Source organism: Dictyostelium purpureum (genome assembly GCF_000190715.1).
Source record: "Dictyostelium purpureum unplaced genomic scaffold DICPUscaffold_133, whole genome shotgun sequence".
NCBI classification, from domain to species: domain Eukaryota; phylum Evosea; class Eumycetozoa; order Dictyosteliales; family Dictyosteliaceae; genus Dictyostelium; species Dictyostelium purpureum.
The window spans coordinates 41218-66191 of record NW_003519470.1 but is presented as its reverse complement, the minus strand read 5'-3'; the positions used below and the strand labels follow the sequence as shown (position 1 = coordinate 66191).

Below are 24974 nucleotides of genomic sequence, written 5' to 3'. Positions count from 1 at the left end.
ATATTTATTTATTATTTATTTTTTTAATTTGTGTATCTAATAAATAAGAATATTTTGATGGTTTGTTTAACTTTGTTAATGATTGTAAAATAGATTTGGAATATTCTTTACTTTTATCGACAAAACTATTTGATAGTACTATTATAATTGAATAGAGTGTGTCGGCAGGTTGTGATAGATCTTCGGTGTTGTACTGGTCTTTATTTAACTCTGTCACTATATTATTAAAATACTCTATTGATAGGTCTGACTGAATCAATTTATATTTGAGAGCCATTGGGCTATCTCCATCAAAAATACTTTTCAATATCAATGAAATTATTTTTGATAAATAAGGTCCAATTAATTCGTTGTTTTCTAAACTTTGATCATTTTTGTTCACTGGGTAACTTGAAAATATACAAATGGTTATTAGCTCTTTTAGAATGGTATGTGATACGAATGGCGATTTCGATGCTGTAGATAGTTCTTTAAATGGCGATTTAAATAATAATGAATCATTAGGAGTGTTTGATGAAATTGGCAGCCAGTGGTTTGATATTAGCGAAGCACATTTTGGTATTATATATTCGCAATACTCTGCTTCTTCTTTACCTTGGGCATTTACTTTATCTCTATTAAATGGATTAAGATAGTGGGATAGCATAGTGGTCAATAGAATACATGTAAAATCAAGAGAATATTTTGGTAACATTTCAAAATTACTGCTTGATTCATTCGAAATTAAATGATCATTTAATAAATATTTTAATAATTTAATTGATATATAATGTATATCAATTTCTTTACTACCAATATCACCACCTCCTACATTTAATCCCCATGTGTCCTTGACAACCTTTGGTGCATTGATTCTCTTGAAATTAATTAACCATTTTGATGCCAAATTTAGTATGTTTGAAAATCCAAGACTAATAGAGATTGATATTATTGATCCTAAAAATTCGATACCATTCTATTAAAGTAAAATAGTTAATACATGATTTCAAATTTGTAGTAGCTTAATATTTTTATTTTTTATATTTACATTTATAACTTCTAATCTATTATCCCATTGAACAAATGAAAATAGAACATTGAAAAAATCAGTTGTATCTTTTTCACTCTCATTAAATATTTTTGAATAGTTTAAAATTGAATATAACCTATTTGAACTATCTGACTTAATTGATAAAGTATATAAAATTTCTGAAAAACCTAATTAAACAATGTTAATAACTAGTTTTAAATGACCCTATAATTATGAATGAACAAGATGACGATACATACATTCTTTGTTATTCCATTTATTTTCAATAAATTTATTGTAAATATAAAACAAAAAATCTAAATATTTATCGTCTACAGAAGATGATATTGATGTTGAGAATTGTAATAGTTTTTTAAAAAATGCTATATTGTTATTGGATTGTCCATCACACAGAGATTGATATAAATTATTTAATTGTCTATCGTTATTATTACTATTTTTTTTATTGGTATTATTTATAAAATTATTGTAGATTAAATTAAACTCCTCTTCTGAAGATGACAACTCTCCACTTTCAATTTCCATTGTTAATATATATTTAATTAAAAAGAAATGATTAATTTAAAAAAAAAAAATTAAAAAAAATGAAAAAATTAAATTATTTTTTTTATTTTTTTTAAAATTTTTTTTTTTAAAACAAACTATTTTCAATATCTAAATAATCCCTGTAGGATAGTTACCACAAATCCATTCACTAAAAACATTTAATATTAAACAAATTAAATAAAAATAAAAGATAACTGTGGAATTTAAAATAATTTTTTTATTTTTTTTATTCTTATTTCTTTAAAACTTCAGGATTAAAAGGTAAAATTAAATCTGAAGGATATTTTGAGTCGATTGAATAATTTAATGCTTCTTTTAATTCAGTTTCGATTTGTTTGTTTGAAGAAGGATTGGTTGTTAACATTAAAAAGATTTTTTCTTGGTCAAGGAAAGGTTTAAAATAACGATTAAAGACATCCATGATTTGTTCGAATGTTACAGACTTGAATCTATTTAAAAGTTCAACTGATTGATGGAAACTCTTTAATCCTTTGAAAACATTGATATAAGATTCGATGATGATTTCATTTGGAGTTGATCTGATTGAATAAAAGTCATAAATTTCGACACAAACTGCAGTTTCTATTGATAACTTGTTAATAATTTCGGTTGGATTTGATTCAACAGCTTTAAGCCATTTATAAAACTCTTCTAATGCTTTAATTGGCGAAGCTGATTCTATTAAACAAAATACCAAACAACTTCTAGTTAAATCGGTGGTAAGGCTATGGCTGTATGCATATCCTTTCTTACGAATTTCACCCTCTTTAGAGTTGAATATATTACAAAGTAAGTTAATTGCTGGATAATCTGGGCTTAATGAAGTAATTGGCAATGGTACATATTGAATTAAATTATTTGATTCAGAACCTCTCATGATGAGTTGCTCTACTTTTGGTGATGGAATTTTAGTTTTGACACGTTGTAATGGTTGAAAATATGGTATGGTCTTTTCAACATTTGGTTGCCCTTTATAAATTTGTTCGGTTGGTTTTCTCTTTTTATTTTGTGAAATATTAGATTCCGATAAAAACTTGCTCCATTGATCTGTAAACTCTTTAACCATATCTATTGATTTATCGGATGATTCAGAGAGCGATACTTGAACAAACATTGCCTCTGGGTTTGAAAGAATGCAATCACGTACTTGCATAATCTTTGAAATAACTAATTCTTTTTCTTTTTCATCGTTACCTTTTAAAATAGCTTGAATTGATTTTAAAAACTCTTTTTGTTTGAATACAGAAATATTTGTATCGTGAGCTTTTTGTTTATCGGTTGCTAAATCATAAATTGCGCTAAGACCCAACATCTGAGTTGAGTCATTCATCATATCGTTGAGGTTGGAGATGAATGATGGAATCAAAGACAATAATCTCTTTGGTGTTAATGAAAAGTTGAATAACATATTCAAGACCCAATATAAGAGACGGTCATATTTATCAACTTGGCATGAGGCTGTAACTCTAAAGATTTCAGCTGATGAACAAGAAAAGGTATTATTTGAAAAACCAAGAACAGCTTCGTAACTGAGAACCTCTTCTGAGAGTTTTTGACTAACTTGTTTATATGGGATAGTTATATCTTTCTTTTTTGTTTCTGGATTGAAAACCTTTAAATCAGTTTCATAAGTAATTAATTGGAAGAGAGTGATAAAAGGACGTAATTCATCTGGAATGCTATTTTGGGCATAGAAGACGATTGCTGTATGAAGGAAATGTGTATTAACCAATACTTTTTGAATAGCATATGGATTTGGATTCTCGTTGGTATATGGATACATCAACTGGGTCTCTAACTTTGGTAATGGAATCTTTTTGATATCAAAAATTTCTTTTGGGAATAAATGTGTAAACTCTTCTGGGAATGATTTGTTTGTTTCGATTGCTTGCTTAACAAGTTCGCCATTCTTTTTCATACCTTCTTCACCATACTTTTCGCAAATATCCTTTTGTCTTTGAATTGTATTTGCTGCAATAGTTTCTGAAAGCTTTGAATCTGGCTTTAATATAATTTCTACGTATGGGGCATCGATAAAATAACGGTCTATTAAATCAAACCAATATTCATCTGGCTTTTCTTTTAATTCATCAAAAATAGTTTTGATTTGGAACTTGGCTCTGACATCTTTAAAACCATCGGTAGTTCCAATTAATGGGAATGCTGCTGATGTTAAAAGGTAGCTAAAAATTGTTCCTAATGGATCCTCTTCAAACCCTTCAAGAGTCTTGATATATTCTTTATCTATAATCTTTTTCATTGTATCTTTTTCTGGGAAACCTTTTTCTCTAATTTCTTTGAATAAACTAATTAAACGATTATAAATAGATTTTTCATTAAATAAATTATTATCACCAACATCTTCTTCATTTTCTTCTTGATTTTCTTCATCAGAATCTTGGTTATCATCGTCTTCTTCGCTTTCCTCCTCACTTTCTTCTTCATCATCATCATTTTCCTCTTCCTCTTCCTCTTCCTCTGCTCCTTCTTTTCCCTCTTCTTCTTTATGGTTACCATTTGATTCACCATTAGCTAATGATTCTTCATCTTGTTTATATTTTACTGATAAACCTGAAAATTCAATAGTGATTTTAGTTTCTTTAACTTCATGAACCATACCATAAACACTTGATGCTATTGGAATTGTTTTATTTACAAATCTTTGATTGAATGGCGAAGATGAATTATCCTATTTAAAATAAAAAAGGTATTAATATTATAAAATTATAAGAATAATGATATTTAAAATGTTAATATTTACTTGGAAATATCTTAATAAAATTGATAAAGCATTAATTGTAAATGTATCGTTAATTGATGGACCTCTCCAACCAATTGAAACACTTCCAGTATCAGATTCTGATGGAAATGGAACGAATGAAGATTTTGATTTTAATAATGGTGGGATTGGATCTTTCCATGGAATGAAATCATTATCCTCAGCACTATCGACATGAAATGGACTAGATTTAAATTCTACTTGATCCAATACTTTGAAAATATTTTCCATATCAATGCAACCTTGAATAATAATTGTCATAAACTTTGGTATATAAAATTTACCGTGATAATCTCTGACCATTTGATTAGTTAATGTTGCAATTTCTGCTGTCAAACCACCGTATGAGTATTGGTATCCGCAACCTTCAAATATATTTTTACACATATTAAACTCTAATAAATCATCTGATGTATTTTCTCTTGCTTGCATTTCACATAATACTACACCTTGATCTTTGCCATTGGAATCTAAATGATAAACTTCTGTGACTAAAATAATTTAAAAATATATTAGTTTATTATTACTTTATTAATGTTTATAAATTAGATTGTACTTACCAAAATCGCTATCTTTTAAGGTTGGAGTTAAAATAAATTTTAAATATTGTGGCAAATAGGTTAAAATACCTTCAGGACCAACTGACTCTAAAGAATAGCAAGTATGATCTTCGGATGTATAGGCATTTGTAGGAGCAGATAAACAACGATTTGAAAGTACTTCTAAAAACTCTCTGTATGGTATATCTTCGCAACCAGTGAAAATTAAATGTTCTAATGTATGTTGTAAACCTTTGTTGTTGAAAGACTCTGTTGGTACTACAATATTAGCATTACATTTTGGACCTGGACAATAATTTAATAATAGTGTAATGCCGCTCTTTTTGTGAATAAACTTTTTAATATTACTATCCTTTACAAGTGGTACATCAAATTCGTCAATAAATTTAAATTCCTTTGTTAATGTTTCATAATTGATTCCATTATTATTAGACATATTATATATTTATTATTAATACTTTTTTTTATTTAATTATCTGAAATAAAAAATAAATATAAAAAAAATAAATATAAAAATTATTGATGAATTTTAATTTATAAAAAAAATAAAAAATAAAAATAAAAAAATGAAATGAAAAAAAATTAAAAAATAAAAAAAATAAATTTACGAAACTCACAAAAAAAAAGAAAATAATTAAAATTATGAGAAAAATACTATGAGGAAAATATTCTCAAAAGGTTAGCAATTTCTTTTTAAAGAAATATTATTTCTTAAATACTAATAAATTTTATAAAAACTCAAATTTAAATTTAAGATTGTTAAACAAAAAAAATGATAAATTTTTATAGTCCCATATAATGTTAGTATTGATCAAAAAAGTTATATTGGCATTATTTACTATGAAAAATTTTTTATAAATAAATTCAAATTAATTAAAAATGATAAATTTTTATAGTCCCATATAAAGTTAGTATTGATCAAAAAAGTTATATTGGCATTATTTACTATGAAAAATTTTTTATAAATAAATTCAAATTAATTAAAAAAAAATTAAAATTAAACAAATATTTTTTTTTCGATATAATTTAAAGAGTTATTGTTGTATATCCATCAAATTTAAATTATAAAAATAATTTTAACCAAAATTGTAATTATATATTTTTATTTTACCTTTTAAAGAACACAATATTTACTTTGAGAATATTTTTTTTCATTTATTTTAAACACACAGAATTTTGATTATTTTGATTTTATTGTGTATTGGCTTGGGGGTATCATAAAAATTATTTATAGCTTTTTTGTTTTTTTTAGGAATAATTTTAAAATAATTTAATATTATTTTTCCCACCAAAATATTTTTTTATAAATTATAATAAAATTAGGCATTCCTTAAATCCAAATAAAGAAAAAAATCAATTATAATTAATTTTAATAGATCTATGTTATTAAAAAGGAATAAAAAAAATTATTATAGTTTGAATTTAAACTATACCACACTTTTTTTTTTATTTTTTACACAAAATTTTGATTATATTTATATTTATTTTGTGTTTGAGTGGGTGAATTAAAAAAGAAATAATATAAAAAAATAGAATTAATATACATTTAATTTAAATATTTACAAAAAATTTCCCCAAAAGAAAATTTTTGGAGAATGTGCTAAAGTGTGTATGGCGAATACACATTTTTATAGAATGTAAATGATGTAAAAAAAAGTAAAAAAAACTACCCAAATAGAAATCAAATTGTTTCAAATAACTTAATTAATTGTTGTTTTCTTTTTTAAAAAAGTATAAATACCTTGTTTTTTATTCTGTTTATTATCAATTTATTAAACAGGGATTAAAAACAAAATGACAATTATTAATGTAAATATAGTTTTAATTTATAAAAAATTATAAAAAGAAAATTAATTTTTTTATTCTTTTATATAGACAATTAACAAAATTACTGGACCATCGTCGTCATCATCATCGTCTATAAAAAATATAACTAGTACAAAAGAGTTTTATAGTTCTAATTCAAATGCAACTGTTATCGATAAAAACAGTATGTCATATTACCTAACACCAATGGGACCAATTGAAGGCCAAGATAAATGCACCATTTTATAAAAAAACAAATACATAAAAAATATATAAAAAATAAAAATAAAAGTCTTTTTAAAAAATAAATATTAAACTTTTTAATGTTATAGTTTTTTTAATGTTTTTTTATTTTTTTAGTTTTTTTAGTTTTTTTAAAATTTAAATAAAATTAATTAATTAAAAGCAGAAATAATACCAATATAATTAAATGGAGTAATTTTCTTTAATTCAGATTTAATATCGTCTGGAATTGAAAGTGAATCGACAAAGTTGTGAATATCATCTTGAGAAATTTTTTTAGATCCACTAACACGAGTTAATTCTTTGAGAGCTTCGTATGGTTTTGGGAAACCTTCACGACGAAGGATAGTTTGAATAGCTTCTGAAACGACGGCCCAGTTAGAATCAAGATCTTTAGAGATGTTTGCTTCATTTAAAACTAATTTAGAGAGACCACGTTGGATTGATTTTAATGAGAGTAAGGTGTGACCAAATGGGACACCAATGGAACGAAGTACAGTTGAATCGGTTAAATCTCTTTGAAGACGAGAAATTGGAAGTTTAGCAGATAAATGTTCGTAAAGAGCATTAGCAACACCCATGTTACCTTCAGCGTTTTCGAAATCGATTGGGTTTACTTTGTGTGGCATTGTTGAGCTACCAACTTCACCTTTAATTAATTTTTGATTAAAGTATTCCATAGAAATGTAGGTCCAAATATCACGGCATAAATCGATTAAAATGGTGTTGATACGTTTGAAGCAATCTAATAAAGCGGCAACGTTGTCATAATGTTCGATTTGAGTGGTGAAACGCATTCTCTTGAGGTTTGGATGTAAAGTTTTAACGAATGATTCTGAGAATTCTACCCATTTAACTTGTGGATATGAAACATGATGAGCGTTTAAGTTACCAGTAGCACCACCAAATTTGCATGTATGTGGTAAAGAGTTTAATTGAATGATTTGATTCTCTAAACGTTCAATAAAGACCATAAATTCTTTACCGACGGTGGTTGGTGTAGCTGGTTGGCCATGGGTACGGGCTAACATTGATACATCTCTCCATTGTTGAGCAAATGATTTTAATGGCTCTAAAATAGATGATTTTAATTGTGGTACCATTTGTTGTTCGACTGCTTCGATAATTGATAATGGAATAGCAGTATTGTTAATATCTTGTGATGTGAGACCAAAGTGAATAAACTCTGTAATAACTTCGCTGTATTGGAAATCTTTTTGCATTTTTTCTTTAATAAAATATTCTACTGCTTTAATATCGTGATTGGTGGTCTTTTCAGTTTGTTTAATTTTTAATGCATCACTTTCATCAAATTTGGTATAAATTTCTCTTAATTTGCTGTGTTCATCTTCTTTGTTTAAATGATTTAATGGTTTGACATCTGGGATCTTTGTTAATTGAATGAAATACTCAACTTCAACTTGAACACGATATTTGATCAATGCATACTCTGAAAAATAATTGCTTAATACTTGAACTTGATTCCAATATCTACCATCAATTGGTGAAATTGCTGTTAAATTATTTAATAAAATACTTGTTTGTTGTGACATTATCTTTATTGTTATTACAATTTTAAATTTAATTTAATTTTTTTTAAAAAAATAAAAAAAAAAATTTAATTTAAAAAAAATAATTTCATTTTTCGTAATTTGGTCAAAAAAAAAAAAAAAAAAAAAATTAATATGATATTATAATAATTTAATAAATTGATCAAAATAGCAAAAAAACAACTGTTGTTTTTTATTATTCTATATTTACATTGATGAATGTATATTTATAATTATAAAAAAAAAAATAAAAAAAAATAAAAAAAATAAAAAAATAAAAAATGTGTGTTTTAAAAAAAAAAGAAAAAAAAAAAATAAAAATTTTTTTTTATTTTATTTTTAGGCACCATCGGTATTGTTTGTAATAAAAAAAGAATTTTCGGGACAATATTACAAAATAATAATAAAAAGAAATAAAAAAACAAATTTATATAATTATAATTATTTTTTATTGTTTATTTTTTTTTTTTAAAATAATAATTTAAATCATGTATATTTTTATAAAATAAATTACTATTTGTGTTTTGTTTTGTTTTTAGGTAATACTATATACTTTTTATATTATTTATAAAGAAATAAAAGCCAAAATAGCAGAAATTAATAATAAGGAGATTTGGACAGTTGATGATGATGAATGATGTTCATCAGAGGTTTCAGAATCACTATTACCACCAATGGATGAAGCAGTAGTTGGGTTTGAAGTAGTTCTACCAGTTGAGGTTAATGGTGTGACAGTACCAGTAGTATGACCTTTACCGCCAGTTGTAGCAGTTGAAGTTGATTCAGTTGATCCAGTAGCAACACCACCAGTTGTAGCAGCGGCAGTAGCAGCACCAGTAGCACTTGTACCAGCAGTTGTAGCTAAATTACCAGTACCATTGGTATCATTGGATGAAGCATAACCTGAAGTTGAGGCATGTGGTGAAGCAATGAAAAAGATGTTATCAATGTGGATATAGGCATTGACGTTATCAGTGTTGGCAAAGGTGATGGCAGATTCAATTGATTTGTGTTTTAAAGCAGAGAATGGAACAGTGTAAGTAGTCCATGAAGTTGAAATTGGGGTTTTTGGTGTCCAGAATTTAGATTCTTCACTTGGGAAATAAACACGGAAGCCTTCAAGGGTAGTGTTAGAACGAATATTGAATTTAATACCAGTGAAATATGCAGTGTCAAAATCACCAGAACGAGCTAAGGTGAGTGAAGATGAGGAGCCTAATAAAATGATGGAAAGTGATGAAGTTGAACCATTGCTATGCATTGATGTATCGGTGGTGTTGATGGCGCTGTATGATCTTGATGACCAGTAGTTCCAACCTTCAGTCAAGCCATTTTGGTAGATGGTAAGTGGGGAGGCAGAGAGTGAACAGGTTTCTGGGGCTTTCTTAATAAGACCTTTTGGAACAACAAAGTTGTCGCTAAATTTAAGAACATCTTTGTCCAAGGATTTTAATTCAAGAGTAACTGAACCACCGTATTGGGATGATACAGTAACGGTAGCTGGGAATGTCATTTCTTTACCGGCTTCACTCCAAACAAATTGGGCACTGTTTTGACGAACCATTGGAACTGCAGTTTTCATTGATTTGCTCTTGATGGTAACATCTTTGATACCAAGGTTATTGTTGAAAATTAATAATTTGACGTAATACTTTGAACTATCTTCAGAGACTTGTGCTTTAATTGGGGCGGCATTGGCATCACAACTGACTTTTCTAAAACCAGCATCATAGATAACTGATAATGGATCATTGGAAATTTCAGAGAAGGCATCTGGAGTTAACATGAACAATGGTTTCTCAGATGGACATGTACCGGCAGAACAAAAATTAACAACTCTTACAACAGTTTTACCTTTTGGTCCAGAAATTTCAAAACAATCACCGCACTTGACGCCACTGCTATAGAAATATTCATTAAGGGTTGCTGTTAATGTACCTGGTCCAGTTGGTCCGTTGTATGGCCCATATTCACAAGATCCTGATTTATTCAATGACTCTGTACCTTGTGCTCTACCAGACATACATAATGTTAATGGTACATTATCAATTGCATTAGCAATTGAAAATAAAATTGTAAATATTAATATTAATTGGAGTAATAATCTCATTTCTTCTTTAATTATTAAAATAAAAACTATAATTTAAAATTCTATTACAAAATTATTATTATTATTATTATTATATTTTATTATTATTATTATTATAATTATTTAATTGATTGTTATTTTAATGATTAAATAAAATTTAAAAATAACTATTTATATTAAATTTAAAAATAAATATAAAATATAAATTAAATAATATAAAATTAATTAAATTAAAATATATATAAATAATATATTATTATTCTCATTGTTTAATCAATTTATTATTTTTATTATACATAAATTACATATACATACCACACTATCACCACATCACCACACCTACATCTCCTATACTCTTTCTCTTTTAATGATTAATTATTTTAATTTCGGACCTTTCCTAATCTATAAAAACTTAATAATTGTTAACCCAATTTATATTGGACATATTTTGTTTTTATGATTTTTGTTTTTAAAATTTTATTCTATTATTATTTAATAAACCCAAACAAAAATACACTATCTATGACTTGTCATCATTTTTTTTTTGATCATTTTAATTTATTAATTATTTTTTTAAATTACTAAATATAATATTAGTTTTATATTTAAATAGATAATAATATTAATAAGTTAACAATTTTTAATAAAAATATTATTATGAATAAAGTGATAAAATCAATACATATTATAATAGTTATTTATATGGACTGATATCAAAGTGGGGGTTGTGTGGGTAAAATAAATAAGTAAAAAAAATAAATAAATAAAAAAATTAAAAAAAAAAAAAATTATATGTGTGATGGGGGTAAAGAAATGTAAAAACTAAAGTTTTAAAAATAATGATATATATAAAATATAATTTACTTATTTTAATATTTATTTATTAATAATTTTAGAAAGAAGATCGAAATAATTTAAAACCGGTCTATAGTTTTAAATATTGTTGATAAATTGTATATTAATTGGAATTAATTGATAATTTTTTTTTTTTTGTTTTTTTTTTGTTTTGTTTTTTTTGTAAAAATTAATAATTTATTCTTCAAAGCTAACATTAAAATCGCCTTCTTCTTCATCATCATCTTCTTCTTGTTCTTCATCGTCATCTAAATTCTCTTGTTCTTCAAATTCTTCATCATCTTCTTCAACTTCCTCTTCTTCCTCTTCACCCTCAATACCTTCTTCACCTTCTTCTTCTTCACCTTCAACACCTTCTTCTTCTTCTTCGTCTTCTTCGCTATCTTCAGATGGTTCATAGTCGGAATCGTCTTCGTCTTCATTATATTGGAATTGATTGTTTTCATTTGTTAAACCATGCATTTGAAGGGCTTTTTGATATGAACCGCCGGCCATGCTCATAATGGATGAAATAAATGTATTGGCTTTGATTAACTTTTCTCTTTGTTTAGCCATATACATTCTTTTGTAAATTTCTTCATCGGTGGCTTCGTCCAATGAAGTAAATGTGTTCATTGCAGTGTTTTTTAAAATTGTGATTTGAGATGGTGATTTTCTTGTAGCACTTGGTTCTCTTCTCTTTGCTGGATAATATAATCTTCCTCTCATAACATTTAATCTTTTGATTTTAAAACTAACACCATTATTTAATTTCTTTATAACCTTATTATATGTGGTTGCTTTTTGATACTGTGAGATCATATCTGTGATATTTTGTAGTTTTTGAATTTGAGCATCCATTTTTTATTATTATTATTATTATTTTATTTATATAAAAAAAGTAATTATGACCCTTTTTTTTTTTTTTCGACAATTTCTTTTTTAAAAATTTGAAAAATTAAAAATAAAAAAAATTAAAAAAAAAATTAAATAAATAAATAAATAATTATTTAACTGATTTTTTAAAATATATTATATAAAAATAAATAAAAAAACTAAAAATGTATATATATTAAATATATAAATTTATAAACATTTAAATTTATTAATAATAATTATTCATTTATTTATAAAAATAGTATTCCCTCCAAAAAAATTTTTTTTAAAAAATTTTTTTATTTATTTTTTAAATATATTAAACGGGTAATTACATTAATTATTATAGAAATAATGATTTAAAAACAAAGAATGGTTTTATTTATAAAATTTTTTGGAACCTAATTTTTAAAATGGTAACTATTTAGATATATTTATAATACGAAATTATTCTCATATTAAATTTATCTTTTTTACCCCCTATTTAGGTTTTATTTATAACACCTATTATTAATAAAAAAAAAAAAACAAATAATTTTTAAAATGTATTTATTTTTTTATTTTTATTTACACCACATAAATAATTAATAATAAATGAATTTCGAAATTATTAGTGATATAATAAAAAATGATAAACAATTTAATTTTAGGGATTATTATGGGTACCTATCAAACAAAGAAATTACATGGAAAAATTATAATCAACTTTACCCATTTCCAAAAGAGAATATAATTTCAGTTTTATATAGCTTAGCAAGGAAACATAATATCTGCACAAAAAATGTTCACCACTCTATTTGGTAATATTACAACTTTTCCCCACATTTGAAAAGAAATAAACAAATAATTTTTCATGCTAATACTTTTTTTAAAATATAGCCTAATTCAAAGATATTTAGGATTGGTAGAGTTTAATAATTATAGGGTTAATTATAAAAAAAGTGGGAATGAAAATATAAATTCAAAAAAATATAGTGATATTCAGCTTTCAATTTGTGCATTAAATATTAGTTGTAAATTAAATAATGTAATATGGTGCAAAACCGAAGGGTTTAAACTTATCGTTTCAACATATTTTAGCAGTATCAACGAGTATCAGAAGTATGAAATCGAGTTTTTAAACATTATCAGATTTTATTTAACAGTACCTTTAATCAGTGATTTCGTTGGTGTTATTATTGATGGTTTTTATTTAAACGATAGACCTACAACAGAATCAAATTATAACGAAATCATTGACTTCATTTATTATAACCCAAACCAATTTTTAACGAAACCTTTCACTCTCATTGCACTGTCAGTACTATGTATAACATTTTCAATTAACGATTATAAACTATTAAAATATTATATAAAGTGGGGTAAAAGACATACTTCTAATGTTATCTATTGTTTTTATTTTAAAATATTAATTAGTTTTCTTTTTTTTTTTTAACTCTTAGCCACAAACATTTCAAATTATACATATCAAGCAATTCAAATAGAGGTAGATAAGATTGTAAATACAATATTTAAAGATAAAATGACATTAAATATTTTCAAAGATCAAATCTGGCTACAAAATTCAAGAGAATAAAGATAAAAGAAAATAAATAAAGATTATAATAGATTTTTTTTTTTATGTTTTAATTTTATTTTTTCTTTTTTTTTTATTTAATCATTTAATAATCTATAACGATCACCTTTTGAATTTTTAACATAAAAGTATAGCGAAAATATTATTAATACTGATCCGATTGAAGTGAATACACAATTGGAAATTGCCAATAAAAGACCATTTCTGGGATAAAGATTTTCTTGATGGAATATATTGGAGCCGTTTACACCATCAAATGAAATGGTTTTGGGGAATCTGCTGGCAAATAAAATAGTCGCTGCTAATTCTAGTATAGTACCAACAATATAAATGAACCTAAATAACAGGAAATAATAAATTAACTTTGGATTTCTTGAAACCGATACCAAGTCTATAACCAAATAATTAACCTCTACAACCAACAAACTTATTGAAAAAAATATAAATACTATATTTAAATAAAATACACTTTTGACTGTCTCTATTGTACTCTTTTCACTTGGTCCGCAATCTTTATCAATAAGCTTTCTTTCATAGAGACATATATGTTCGTGATTCGAATACCTGTTTCCGTTTCTATCAATTGTAGAATTAAATATTGGTTGTGAACTTTTAATTGATATATATTTTAAACTGTATTCTACTGTTAAATCGGTTGTATTGGTACCAATTTCATTATTTATATATGTATAATTATATAATCTTTGTTCTAGCCATATTTGGTTATCTGTATATAAATTAAGTGTATAAGTAAAATTTTTAGTAAATAAAATAAATAAAATATTTAAATAATTTTATCAATATACCTTTTATAGAAACTGATGAAAAAATTAATGAAATTATAAAAAAAAGTAAAGATATAAAAGATAATATTTGATAAATTTCAAATTTTTTCGAAAACATATTATACTATAACTATATTTTTTTTTTTTTTTTTTTAATTTGTAATTAATTCGCTTAATTTCTAAATTACGAATTTACTTTTTTTTTTTTTTTTTTTTTTTTGATTGGAATTATTCAAAAAACTTTTTTAAAAAAACTATTGAATATACAACTTAAATTAAAAATAAAATAAAATAAAATAAAATACTTTTTACTTAAATTAACCCAACTCAAAAAAAAAAAATAAAAATTATTTAAATTAAAATAATATTAGTTATAATCAATAAATTCTAAGGTTTTCAGAAACAATTATAACCTTTGCCATAAATCAGTTGGAAATCGTCATTTTTTAAATTTTTAATTTTTAATTTTTAATTTTTAATTTTTTTAATTTTTTTTTTTTTTTTTTTTTTTTTTTTATAAATGAATGAAATTTAAATGAATTGGTTTTCAAAGATAAAAAGCAATTTTTTAGAAAATTTAAAATGATCATTTAAAAGGATCAATTTAAACTATAGTTTCTTATATGTTTTTTACATTAAATAATTTTTTTTAATTATTTAGTTTTTCTTTTATTTGATAAAAAATTTAATGTTTATAAAATTTAAATGTAACACCAACAACACCTTGTGGTGGAACATCAACTGTAAAATCGAGTGAATTAGTTTGTGTATTTTGGTTGTATTGAACTTTTTCGTAGTTGAAAGCAGTTTTAGATTTGATATCATTGATTTGGCTAAAGGTTGGATATTCTGGTGAGCCAATTGATTGCCAATAGGCGATTGGGTTGCAATTGTCATCATCGATACGACGTAAATAAGATTCACCAATTTGACCTTGAATATTGTTAAGGGTAATTGAAACAGTTTCATTAGAGATTGGGGCACCTGGGATATTGTGGTTGTAAACGATAACCATAATTTCGTCATTAGAAACAGTGACTAAAGTACCAGCAGTTGGATGTTCACCTTGGACAAAGGCTCTTTGGTTACCAGTTTCGTGAAGTAATTCAAAAGCTTTGAAGGATGGTTTTTCAATTTGGTAAATAGTTTGCATACCGAAACCTTCGTTGAATGGGACTGATTGTTGACCTTGTTCTTCGAAAACATCAGAGAAACTCCACCATGAGAAGATATCAGCAATACCATAGCAGTCAATAATGTTGAAAACAGCAAAAGCAGAGGCATAGGTGGTATCGTGAAGTTGTTGAGCGAAAAGACCATCATTGTATTCGGAATAGTAAAGTTTCATGTTTGGTCCAACGATTGAACGTGATTTGGTTAAAACTTGTTTCATGATATCTCTTTGAACTGGTTGGATATCAGTTGGGTATTCGTGAGTTGAAATGAAATCCAATGCTAAATTATTAGCTTTGGCGAATGCTAAGGTTTCTGGGATCCATTGTGATTGACATGTAGCTGGACCACCGACTGAGAGTTGTGGGTAAATGGATTTAATTGCATTAAAAGTGACTTGCATTAATTGGAAATATTCAGCTTGGCTACTTGACCAGAAACCACAGTTTGGTTCATTCCAAATTTCGAATTGCCATTGTGAAACAATATCCATACCATAACGATCGACAATATGGTTAATAAAAGCTTGAATTAATTCGGCCCATTGAGTATAGTTCTTTGGTGGGGTGATGTTACCTTTGTAGTGGAAAATAGTGGCATTTCCTGATGCTAAAAGTTCTGGCATAAAACTTAATTCGACATATGGAGCCATACCAATTTCAACAATATAATCATAAACTTGATCTACATCATACCATGAATAAATAGCTTCACCATTTGGTCCTTGTTGATATACTGATAAATCATCATCAAAAATACCGTGGAATCTAACTCTTTGTAAACTGTATAAAAAAAAAAAAATTAAATTAATTTCTTTATTTTTTTTTAAATTTAATTTTTTGCCCTGTGTCGCCGAAATATACATACCCTAATTTTTCGTGAGCATTTAATAAAGCTGCTCTCCAATCTGATCTCATACCTAAATTAGCATGACCACTACCAACACAACCTTCCCAGTAATGTTGCCATTCTGTGGTGTTCTATAATTTTTTTAAAAAAAATTAAATTAATATCTTTTTTTTTTTTTTTTTTTTTTTTATTTATTTATTTTTACATACACCCAAATCAGCAGTAAATTGGGCTGATTCTGATGATTGTGATGAAACTAATTGTAATAAAACTAAAACAAATAAAGATAATGTAAATTTAAACATTTTATTATTGGTTTAATACCAGACTTAACGAAAAGAAAAATAATAAATATCAAAAAAATTTGGAAAAAATATCAAAAAAAAAAAAAAAAAAATTAAAAAAAATAAATAAAAAATAAATAATTAAAAAAAATCGGTTTTATGATTACAATCATCTTTTGTGTCATAAAAAAAAATATTTAAAATAATTAAAAAACGTCGGTTTGATGATGTCTTTTCATTTTTTTTTTTTTCACTGGGAGGTTTTTCCAAATTAATATTCATTTAAATGGTATTAAGTGGGTTATTAAATTTTAAGATTTTAAATTTTAATTCAAAAAAGATAATTTTAATTAATCTATTATATTAAATTTTATTATTAATAGATAAAATCTAAATTATATTAAATTTAAAGATTTGGTTTTTAATTTTACAATTTTTAATTTCAAATTTATTAAATTAATACATTTTATTGGCATTGATTTTAATTTTTTTGTTCCTAAATTCACTTTGTTTTAAAATTTTGACTCCGTAATTGCTTTAGAATTTTTTACCCTAATTTTAAAAAATAAATTAGACATTTCCAAAAAAAAAAAATATTTTAATTTATATTTTTTTTCCTTTTTTAAAAAATAATGATTCTATGATCACCATTATTATAATATCTTATTATTCTAAATTATAACTACAGCTTTAAAAAAAAAATAAAACGTTTTTAATTACTATTAATTATTTGAAAAAAAAAACTATTGGTGGTATCAAAAACATCATTTTTTTTTTTTTTGGGTTTCTTATAATTAATAATCTCCTTAAAAGCGGAAATCATGATTTTTCATTTTTGAATATTTGGGAAAAAGAAAAAAACTGGTATGTACCAAAAATATTGTGGAAAAAAAAAAAATTATAATTTATCTTGATATTTTTTTGATCCAAAAAAATTTTTACAAAAAAAAAAGTGTAAATTTACAATTTTTACACGAAAACACAATATTAAAAAAAATTATTGATCTGTTATTAGTACAAATTATTAATATTTTTTTTTTTAAAAATTTTTTTTTTTTTTTTTTCAAATAAATTTTTTCAATTCATTTTTTTATTTTTAATTTTATGCACAAAAACAGTATTGTGTTTTAAAACAATAGTTTAAATTAGTTATATTTGAAAAAAAAAAAAAAATAAAAAAAAATAAAAAAAATGAAAATATATCATATTTTTGTTTTATTTTTATTTTTTATAATTAATAGTATTTATGCTGATGCTAAGACATTAGTAAATCCATGGGTATTTACAGATAGAGATACTTTATATGACCAATTAATTTCAAATACCCACATCCCATTATTTGGTAATGATAATTTAAATAATTGTCTGTATGGTTTAAAAATTCAATTAAATTGGCAAAAAACATCAGGTAAATATAAATTAAAAATAATATTACAAATAATAATATAAAAATTATAAAAAAAAAATAAAAAAAGATTTGGGGTAAAATAATTCAAAAAAAAATAAATACCCCCTGCTTTAAAAAAATATTTGTATGTAATTTTTAGTATTAATATATAAAAACTTTTTTTTTTTAAAAATATTAATATAGGTAGATTATTAATGAACAATACACCAAATATTGATATTAATTCATGGTGGGGAAATATGAATTATTATTTATCAGTAATTCCATATCTTTCAGCAATGAAGTTATCAATTGTACCAGAAATTGAGATTTCATATAACCCAAATCCAAGTAAATTTTGCAACACTTATGAATCATGTGATCAAGATTTAATGAATGCATGGGATACATTATTCGAATTAATTTTAGCAAATAAAAATAATACCACTACCACTGAAAGAGAAATATTACGTGTAATGTGGGAGGCTCATACCGCAACTATTAAACATGCACAACCTTTAATGGAAACATCCTCATTCCCACTACTCAAAACTCACGAAAGAAAGTTTGGTAATGGCTGGTGCCACTTTGTTCAAGTTATTGCTGAGGTTAACTTTAACACCAATGATACCAATGTCTCTATCCTCGGAAAAGCTTTACCCCAAAGAATGCTCAACAAGATTACAGATATTCCTCCATTCATTTCCGATATGAGCAAAGAGACCAATAATGTAGTATTGTCCATTTTTATGATAAGCGACTTATCCAATAATAAACTATTTTGGGATGGTTTTATCGATTTATTACAATTATTCACAAAAAATCCACAATGTCAAGATTTAATAAATCAAGAAATAACAAACTTTATAAATAACCCAGTCCCAACAATATTAAACGTATTAATAGATATCATGTTAAATAAATGTTAAAAATGATAAAAATAAATAATATGAAATAATAAAACATAAAAATAAAAATAAAAATAAAAATATTATTTATAAAGTTAAATTTATTTAAAATTTAATTTCAATGGCTTTAATTTCTAATGGGTTTAATTGTAATTTTGCATTTTTAGTATCCATTGGGTTATATCTTTTTGGTTCATCGACAACTGGATGAATTTTTCCACCAACTATACTTTTATATGAGGTTTGAATATTATCAATATTATTATCTTCGAATGGATTAACTAATGAAAGGTTGTATTCTTTTACTGATTTGATTTTCTTTATAAAAGTGAATAATCCATTCAAATCGATTTGTATTGGACTATTGCCTGGTTCTTGAAGATTTTGAACTCTAAATTTGATAGATTTGCTGGTTGGTCTTTCGAGGGTGAGGATATGAATATAATTTGGTAATTTTTTATTAAGGAATGAAACAGATCTTAATTTTTCCTCATTTACACCTTGGTAGATGGCTATTTTATGGTCATAGTTTAATGATGAAACTCTGACATCATCTGAATGATCATGTGTGAAATAGCATTCAAAATGTGCGTTGATGGGTGATTCATCAATGGCTGGTACCTCTAAACCTTTACTATCCTCCCATGTGAGTGAACGGTGAATTGCAAATTCTAAACATCCATTACATTGACTTGAAATACCTCTTGTACGATCATGGTTACAAACGAAATTAAGACCGGTTTTCTTTGATTTAATTAATGAGATGTGATTTGATGGGTAATATGATTGAGTTTCTTTACCAATGGCTGGTGGTTCAGTTGTATCTGATGGACGATAAATTAATTCTAAACCATTATCACTATATATATCACGATTGTTATCTATATCTGTTGAAAATTTATTAACAGTTGTAGTACCATTTACACCTTTTACATGTAAAGTGAATTGAATCTTTGAATCTAATTGTTCATTACCAGTATTTAATAAACGAATGGTATTGAATGTGAGTGAAGTTGTCAAACCATAATTTACACCATACATTCCTCTGTTTTCGACTCTATCTTGAATTACTGATTGGGCTTCTTGATAAAATTTACCAATATATGCAATGGAAGAATAAACCCTTCTCTCTGGCTCAAAGATTTTCTTTGAGGTTCTAAAAATATAGGCACCACCAATATCGGAATAAGTAAGCAACTCTTGATTTAAATTTTGAAGAGAGTTTTCTTTAAAGTTAAAACAGCTTTTGGCAAAATATCTTTCATTTAAATTAATTTTGAATAAATGATTTTGAATACTTGGAATGATTGTGGTTGTTGGACGAACCCAATTTGATAGTGTATTTCCTTCAACATTTCTTCTGAGTATGTATTTCTTTGAGCTAAATGGTTTGATTTCTATTGGGAAATCTATTTGAATATATTCAATATTATTTTCAAGATTATAATCTGAACGTGGGCTACAGTCCATTTCAATAACAAAATTTGAATTTTCTTCTGCTAAAACATATGGGCAAATACTACCTCCATTTGCATTAGGATCATTTGTTTGAACTTTAACAGTAACTAATTCGTTTTTATCCCATGATAAGGAGTTCATTATTACAAATGGGACTTGTTGTTGGTCGGTATTAAAAACAAGTGGTTTGGAAAGATCAACAATAGAAAGTGTATCTGGATTCTTTGGATTTAATGAATTTGCAACTGACTTGGCTGAGGCACTCGAAACAATATCGTCTGCTTTAGATAATCTTGTTATATAATCTTGTACAACATGTTTCTTACTGGTTCCAGTAATGGCATCGTGATGTTGGATAATCGAAACTTGTTTAGATGCATTTAAAAGTTGATTATAAAAGTTTTCAACATTTTGGAATGATGAAAAAATTTCAGCAGCTCTTAATTTTGAAGATACAAATCTTTCATAACCCTTTAATAATGGTCTTGATGTATAGTATCCAGTCCAGTAGGTATTGGCATCGTCGGCATAGGGGAAGAAATCACTATCATAGTAGTTGAACTTAACTTTGTTTTCGTTATGCCATTGAACTGTTTCATTGAAAAATTCTTTTAATGTCGAATAAACAACCTCTACATTTGATTGACCCGAATTAAACTTTTCATTTACACATTGAACTACCTTATCCATTTGGTCATATGCTCTTTCAGCATTTCTGTAATTGAAATCACCACCAATTGGGATGAGAACATGTGGTGATTGATAAAATGCACTACGGTTTACACCTAATTGAGCTAGTTCACTGCAGAGTCTTGGAAGGCCATATGATTGGAAATTATAACCATCAAAGTTTAAATGTGGTGGGCTGGTATAAAAATCATCAAATACATGAGCAAGTATATCTGATTTTGGACCTAAACCTTCTGGACTACCTCTCCAAAGGAATTGTAAATTTTTATCCTGTTTGAATTTATTCTTTAAGGTATAATGAATACGGTTTAAAACGACATGTTTATAACCCATTTGTGCTTGAATTGTTGGAGTAAAAGATGAATGTCCAAAGGGGTCGATTTGCCACCCATTTTCAGGTTTCTTTCCAAAATGCTCTTGAATAAATTTATGACCATTTGAAAGCTGTCTAATTACACTATCGATACTTGGACAGGCCTCGTCATTCATTACCCAACCACCATTGATGAATTCGATTCTATCATCTTTAACATGTCTTGTAAAATCATCTTTTAAATTTTGAGGAACAACATCCCACCATCTTTCTAAAAATCCTCTTAAAAAAATAAAATAAAAATATTAATATTTTTTTGTAAAGTAATAGCTTTTAAATATTTAATTAATATATTTACATTTCTGACCAAACAAATTTTCTTGGTGGATTAGTTTCTTTATTTAATGCTGTAACCATTGTTGAAATAATACTTCTTACTTGTCCTGCATAATATTCCTAAATTTAAATATTTATTAGCACATGTTTAATATTTTTTTATTTTATTTTTAGTTGTAATACATACTTCAAAAGTTGATGTCCAACCAGAGTCACAATGTGAATGGCAAACTAAATGTATTTTTACCTTTCCTTCTTGTACATTTGCAAATGTATTAATTATTAATCCTAATAATAAAATACCAATATAAAACAATTTCATTTTAAGAAACTATTATTATTGCTATACTATTTAAAATATAACAACATAAAACTAAATTTAAACAATAAAAAAAAAACTAAATTTATTTATTTATTTTATTTTTTTAAATTTCATTAATTTAAAATAAAAATACAAAAAAAATAAATAAAAATAAAACAAATAATGATTAAGTCTGGTTCTTTTGTTTTATTTCTTTAATTAATTTTTTAATTGGTTTTATTTTTGCTATTGTTGTTGTTGTTTGATTATTGTATTATTATTATTTTTTATGTAAATATCTTTTTTATTATTTTTTGATAGTATAAACTCCAATAATACCCCAAAATAAATATTGAGATTACAAAACTATTATTTTTTATAAACAATCCAACAACTACAATTTATTTTTTTATTATAAAATATTTTTTAAAATTAAAAAAAAAAAAACAAAAATTAAATATCACATGTTTAATTTATTATTAGAATTTACTATTGCTTATATATTTTTTACAAATAAATGGTATACAATATATCATGATTTCGTTGCCAATATAAGGTAAATGATAGTTAACTATAATAATAAAGAATGTTGTAATAATTACCAATATTAGCATGTATCTTTTTCTTTCAGTAATAGAACCCAGTATTTTCATTTTATATACCCCTTTATAAATTATTTTAGGAATAAATGAAACAATATTATGAAAAATATTGTGTGTTATGTAAAAAATAGTGTTAATTTACGAATACAATTAGTATTTATCTCTAGGGGTTAAATTAGTGTTTTTTTTTTTATTAATTTTTTTTAGAAAATTTTCCCCCCCCCCCGACATTTTATCATATTAAACACAATACTATTAATGAGAGATGTTAATAGATTTTTTTTACTATGATATTATAAATCTTTGTTTTTTTTTTTCTAAATTAATTAATTAATTGACACTTGAGATTTTAAAATTTTATAATGAAAAAAAAAAAAAAAAAATTCTTTATATAGTTTTATTTTAAATATTTTATTTTATTATATTTGGTTGGTTGGTGAGGGTACAGTTGGTTTAATAGCAGGTGATGGGAAACAAACTACTGGTGATAATAGCATAAATTGTTCAGCTTGTTGTTTATATGGGCAAGTTTCACAATTACAATCTTCATTATGATCGGAAGAAGATGGATTTGATTTAACTTGAGAAGATTCATCGAATGTAAAAGACTCTAATAGATCTACCAATATATTTTTTTCATCATATTCTAAACCACTTATAAAATTTGAAAGCTCCAATGTCTTTTTACCATAATTATCTTCTTTATAAACTTTAATTACCTTATTGAAACTTTCTAAGAATTTCTCGGCTGTATTCTTATTGCTATGTGTATTTATATTATTATTGATTGTTAGGGCATTACCACCATTGACATGTTTTTTATGTTTTTTTGTTAGTAATGATGTTGTGGCGGTGGTTGAGGTTGATGTTGAGGAAATGGATGTGCTATCACTAATTGAGAATGGTGAAGATGGTGGAGATGTTGAAAAACCACATGATAGTAAATCAGACTCGGTATATTCGGTATATGAGGAATACTCTGTAACTGGTGGTGCCTGGATCCCTCTTTCTTTTAACATTTTCGATAGCAAAGTTGATTGATCTTGATGGATTCTTTCTAATGTTGTTAAACGATCGGTGAGGACATCAATAAATGTTTGTTTCTTTTCACAAACCCCATTTGGATCTTTTTTAATATGGTCTACTTTAGAAACTACACGAATTGGGAATGAAAGGACAGTATGAGTAGCACCATTTTTATTTGATGCATCCGGTGATGCAGTAACTAGTATATAAAACAAATTTCCCTGATGTTGGCTACTAAGGATTGATATTTTAATATCAATTGCAAATTGCTCCCCGTTCTTGCAACTACTCCCGACATAGGTAATTGGAGGATTTTGGATAAAACTAACTTCTTTTAATGGATCGCCAACATAGTATAGACCAGCTTTAACACAAGAAGAACTAAAGTTTACCTTACTGATATCCAATGACTTTATTTTTAATACAAATGAGGTGTTCTTTACAACAATGTGGACATTTGAGTTTCTATTATTAATAATTGCATTTTCAATTGAAATTGACTCTTGCTCGATTACCTCTAAATATGGTGATGAAGCGGAACCGCTGGTAATATTTATATTACTCATAGCCTGAGGACTGTTTCCTTTGGTTTTTGGACTATTATTTACACTTCCATTTAAATTCTTTTTAATTAATGGTGATGGTGGTTGTAGTTGAGAGTTTGGTTGGTGAAGATGAAGTGGTGTACCATTAGCACTTGAAAGTTGTAATGGTGTTGACATTAATGGAGTCATTGGTTTATTTTTTTGATTATTTTTTTCTTGTTGTTGTTGTTGTTGCTGTTGTTGTTGTTGTTGTTGTTGTTGTTGTTGTTGTTGTTGTTGTTGTTGTTGTTGTTGTTGTTGTTTTTTAATTAAATTTAAATGACCATCCATATGTGTTAAATTTGTTAAATTTGTAAAATTATTCATCATCAATTGTTGTTGAGTTTGTAAATCATAGTTCATATTTTATTGTATATGTTATATAAATT

The 24974-nt window shown here is 25.4% G+C and overlaps 10 protein-coding genes across 10 annotated transcripts; 1 reads left to right on the top strand and 9 right to left on the bottom strand.

The window, feature by feature from the left end:
- Positions 1 to 4: 4 nt before the first annotated feature.
- Positions 5 to 1555, bottom strand: DICPUDRAFT_79236 (uncharacterized protein; the record flags this gene model as incomplete). The annotated part of the gene is made up of 3 exons (XM_003288374.1): positions 5 to 955; positions 1028 to 1197; positions 1270 to 1555. The coding sequence occupies 3 exons, from the start codon at positions 1553 to 1555 to the stop codon at positions 5 to 7; spliced, it is 1407 nt and encodes a 468-aa protein (XP_003288422.1).
- Positions 1556 to 1771: 216 nt separating this feature from the next.
- On the bottom strand, positions 1772 to 5411 carry DICPUDRAFT_94647 (uncharacterized protein). Its single transcript, XM_003288373.1, has 3 exons — positions 4916 to 5411; positions 4338 to 4846; positions 1772 to 4265 (listed from the first exon to the last, which is right to left on the bottom strand). Exons 1-3 carry the CDS (start codon positions 5349 to 5351, stop codon positions 1809 to 1811), a joined length of 3402 nt encoding a protein of 1133 aa, XP_003288421.1. The 5' UTR covers positions 5352 to 5411; the 3' UTR covers positions 1772 to 1808.
- A 1705-nt stretch (positions 5412 to 7116) lies between these two features.
- Positions 7117 to 8517, bottom strand: DICPUDRAFT_34030 (adenylosuccinate lyase; the record flags this gene model as incomplete). The annotated part of the gene is made up of 1 exon (XM_003288372.1): positions 7117 to 8517. The coding sequence occupies one exon, from the start codon at positions 8515 to 8517 to the stop codon at positions 7117 to 7119; it is 1401 nt and encodes a 466-aa protein (XP_003288420.1).
- A 562-nt stretch (positions 8518 to 9079) lies between these two features.
- On the bottom strand, positions 9080 to 10624 carry DICPUDRAFT_34025 (uncharacterized protein; the record flags this gene model as incomplete). The annotated part of the gene is made up of 1 exon (XM_003288371.1): positions 9080 to 10624. The coding sequence occupies one exon, from the start codon at positions 10622 to 10624 to the stop codon at positions 9080 to 9082; it is 1545 nt and encodes a 514-aa protein (XP_003288419.1).
- A 1011-nt stretch (positions 10625 to 11635) lies between these two features.
- Positions 11636 to 12298, bottom strand: DICPUDRAFT_152657 (uncharacterized protein; the record flags this gene model as incomplete). The annotated part of the gene is made up of 1 exon (XM_003288370.1): positions 11636 to 12298. The coding sequence occupies one exon, from the start codon at positions 12296 to 12298 to the stop codon at positions 11636 to 11638; it is 663 nt and encodes a 220-aa protein (XP_003288418.1).
- A 609-nt stretch (positions 12299 to 12907) lies between these two features.
- DICPUDRAFT_88040 (uncharacterized protein) lies at positions 12908 to 13889 on the top strand (the record flags this gene model as incomplete). Its single annotated transcript, XM_003288387.1, has 3 exons — positions 12908 to 13113; positions 13193 to 13674; positions 13756 to 13889. The coding sequence occupies 3 exons, from the start codon at positions 12908 to 12910 to the stop codon at positions 13887 to 13889; spliced, it is 822 nt and encodes a 273-aa protein (XP_003288435.1).
- A 77-nt stretch (positions 13890 to 13966) lies between these two features.
- Positions 13967 to 14792, bottom strand: DICPUDRAFT_79230 (uncharacterized protein; the record flags this gene model as incomplete). Its single annotated transcript, XM_003288369.1, has 2 exons — positions 13967 to 14616; positions 14696 to 14792. 2 exons carry the CDS (start codon positions 14790 to 14792, stop codon positions 13967 to 13969), a joined length of 747 nt encoding a protein of 248 aa, XP_003288417.1.
- Positions 14793 to 16148: 1356 nt separating this feature from the next.
- DICPUDRAFT_11305 (uncharacterized protein) lies at positions 16149 to 16809 on the bottom strand (the record flags this gene model as incomplete). Its single annotated transcript, XM_003288368.1, has 2 exons — positions 16149 to 16629; positions 16715 to 16809. Coding segments are annotated over 2 exons (576 nt in total), but the record flags the coding sequence as incomplete, so codon positions are not given.
- Positions 16810 to 16853: 44 nt separating this feature from the next.
- Positions 16854 to 22751, bottom strand: DICPUDRAFT_47917 (uncharacterized protein). The gene is made up of 5 exons (XM_003288367.1): positions 22260 to 22751; positions 22095 to 22192; positions 19345 to 22018; positions 17220 to 17231; positions 16854 to 16866 (listed from the first exon to the last, which is right to left on the bottom strand). Exons 1-3 carry the CDS (start codon positions 22392 to 22394, stop codon positions 19381 to 19383), a joined length of 2871 nt encoding a protein of 956 aa, XP_003288415.1. The 5' UTR covers positions 22395 to 22751; the 3' UTR covers positions 16854 to 16866; positions 17220 to 17231; positions 19345 to 19380.
- Positions 22752 to 23366: 615 nt separating this feature from the next.
- On the bottom strand, positions 23367 to 24567 carry DICPUDRAFT_55408 (uncharacterized protein; the record flags this gene model as incomplete). Its single annotated transcript, XM_003288366.1, has 1 exon — positions 23367 to 24567. The coding sequence occupies one exon, from the start codon at positions 24565 to 24567 to the stop codon at positions 23395 to 23397; it is 1173 nt and encodes a 390-aa protein (XP_003288414.1). The 3' UTR covers positions 23367 to 23394.
- Between the last annotated feature and the right edge of the window lie 407 nt (positions 24568 to 24974).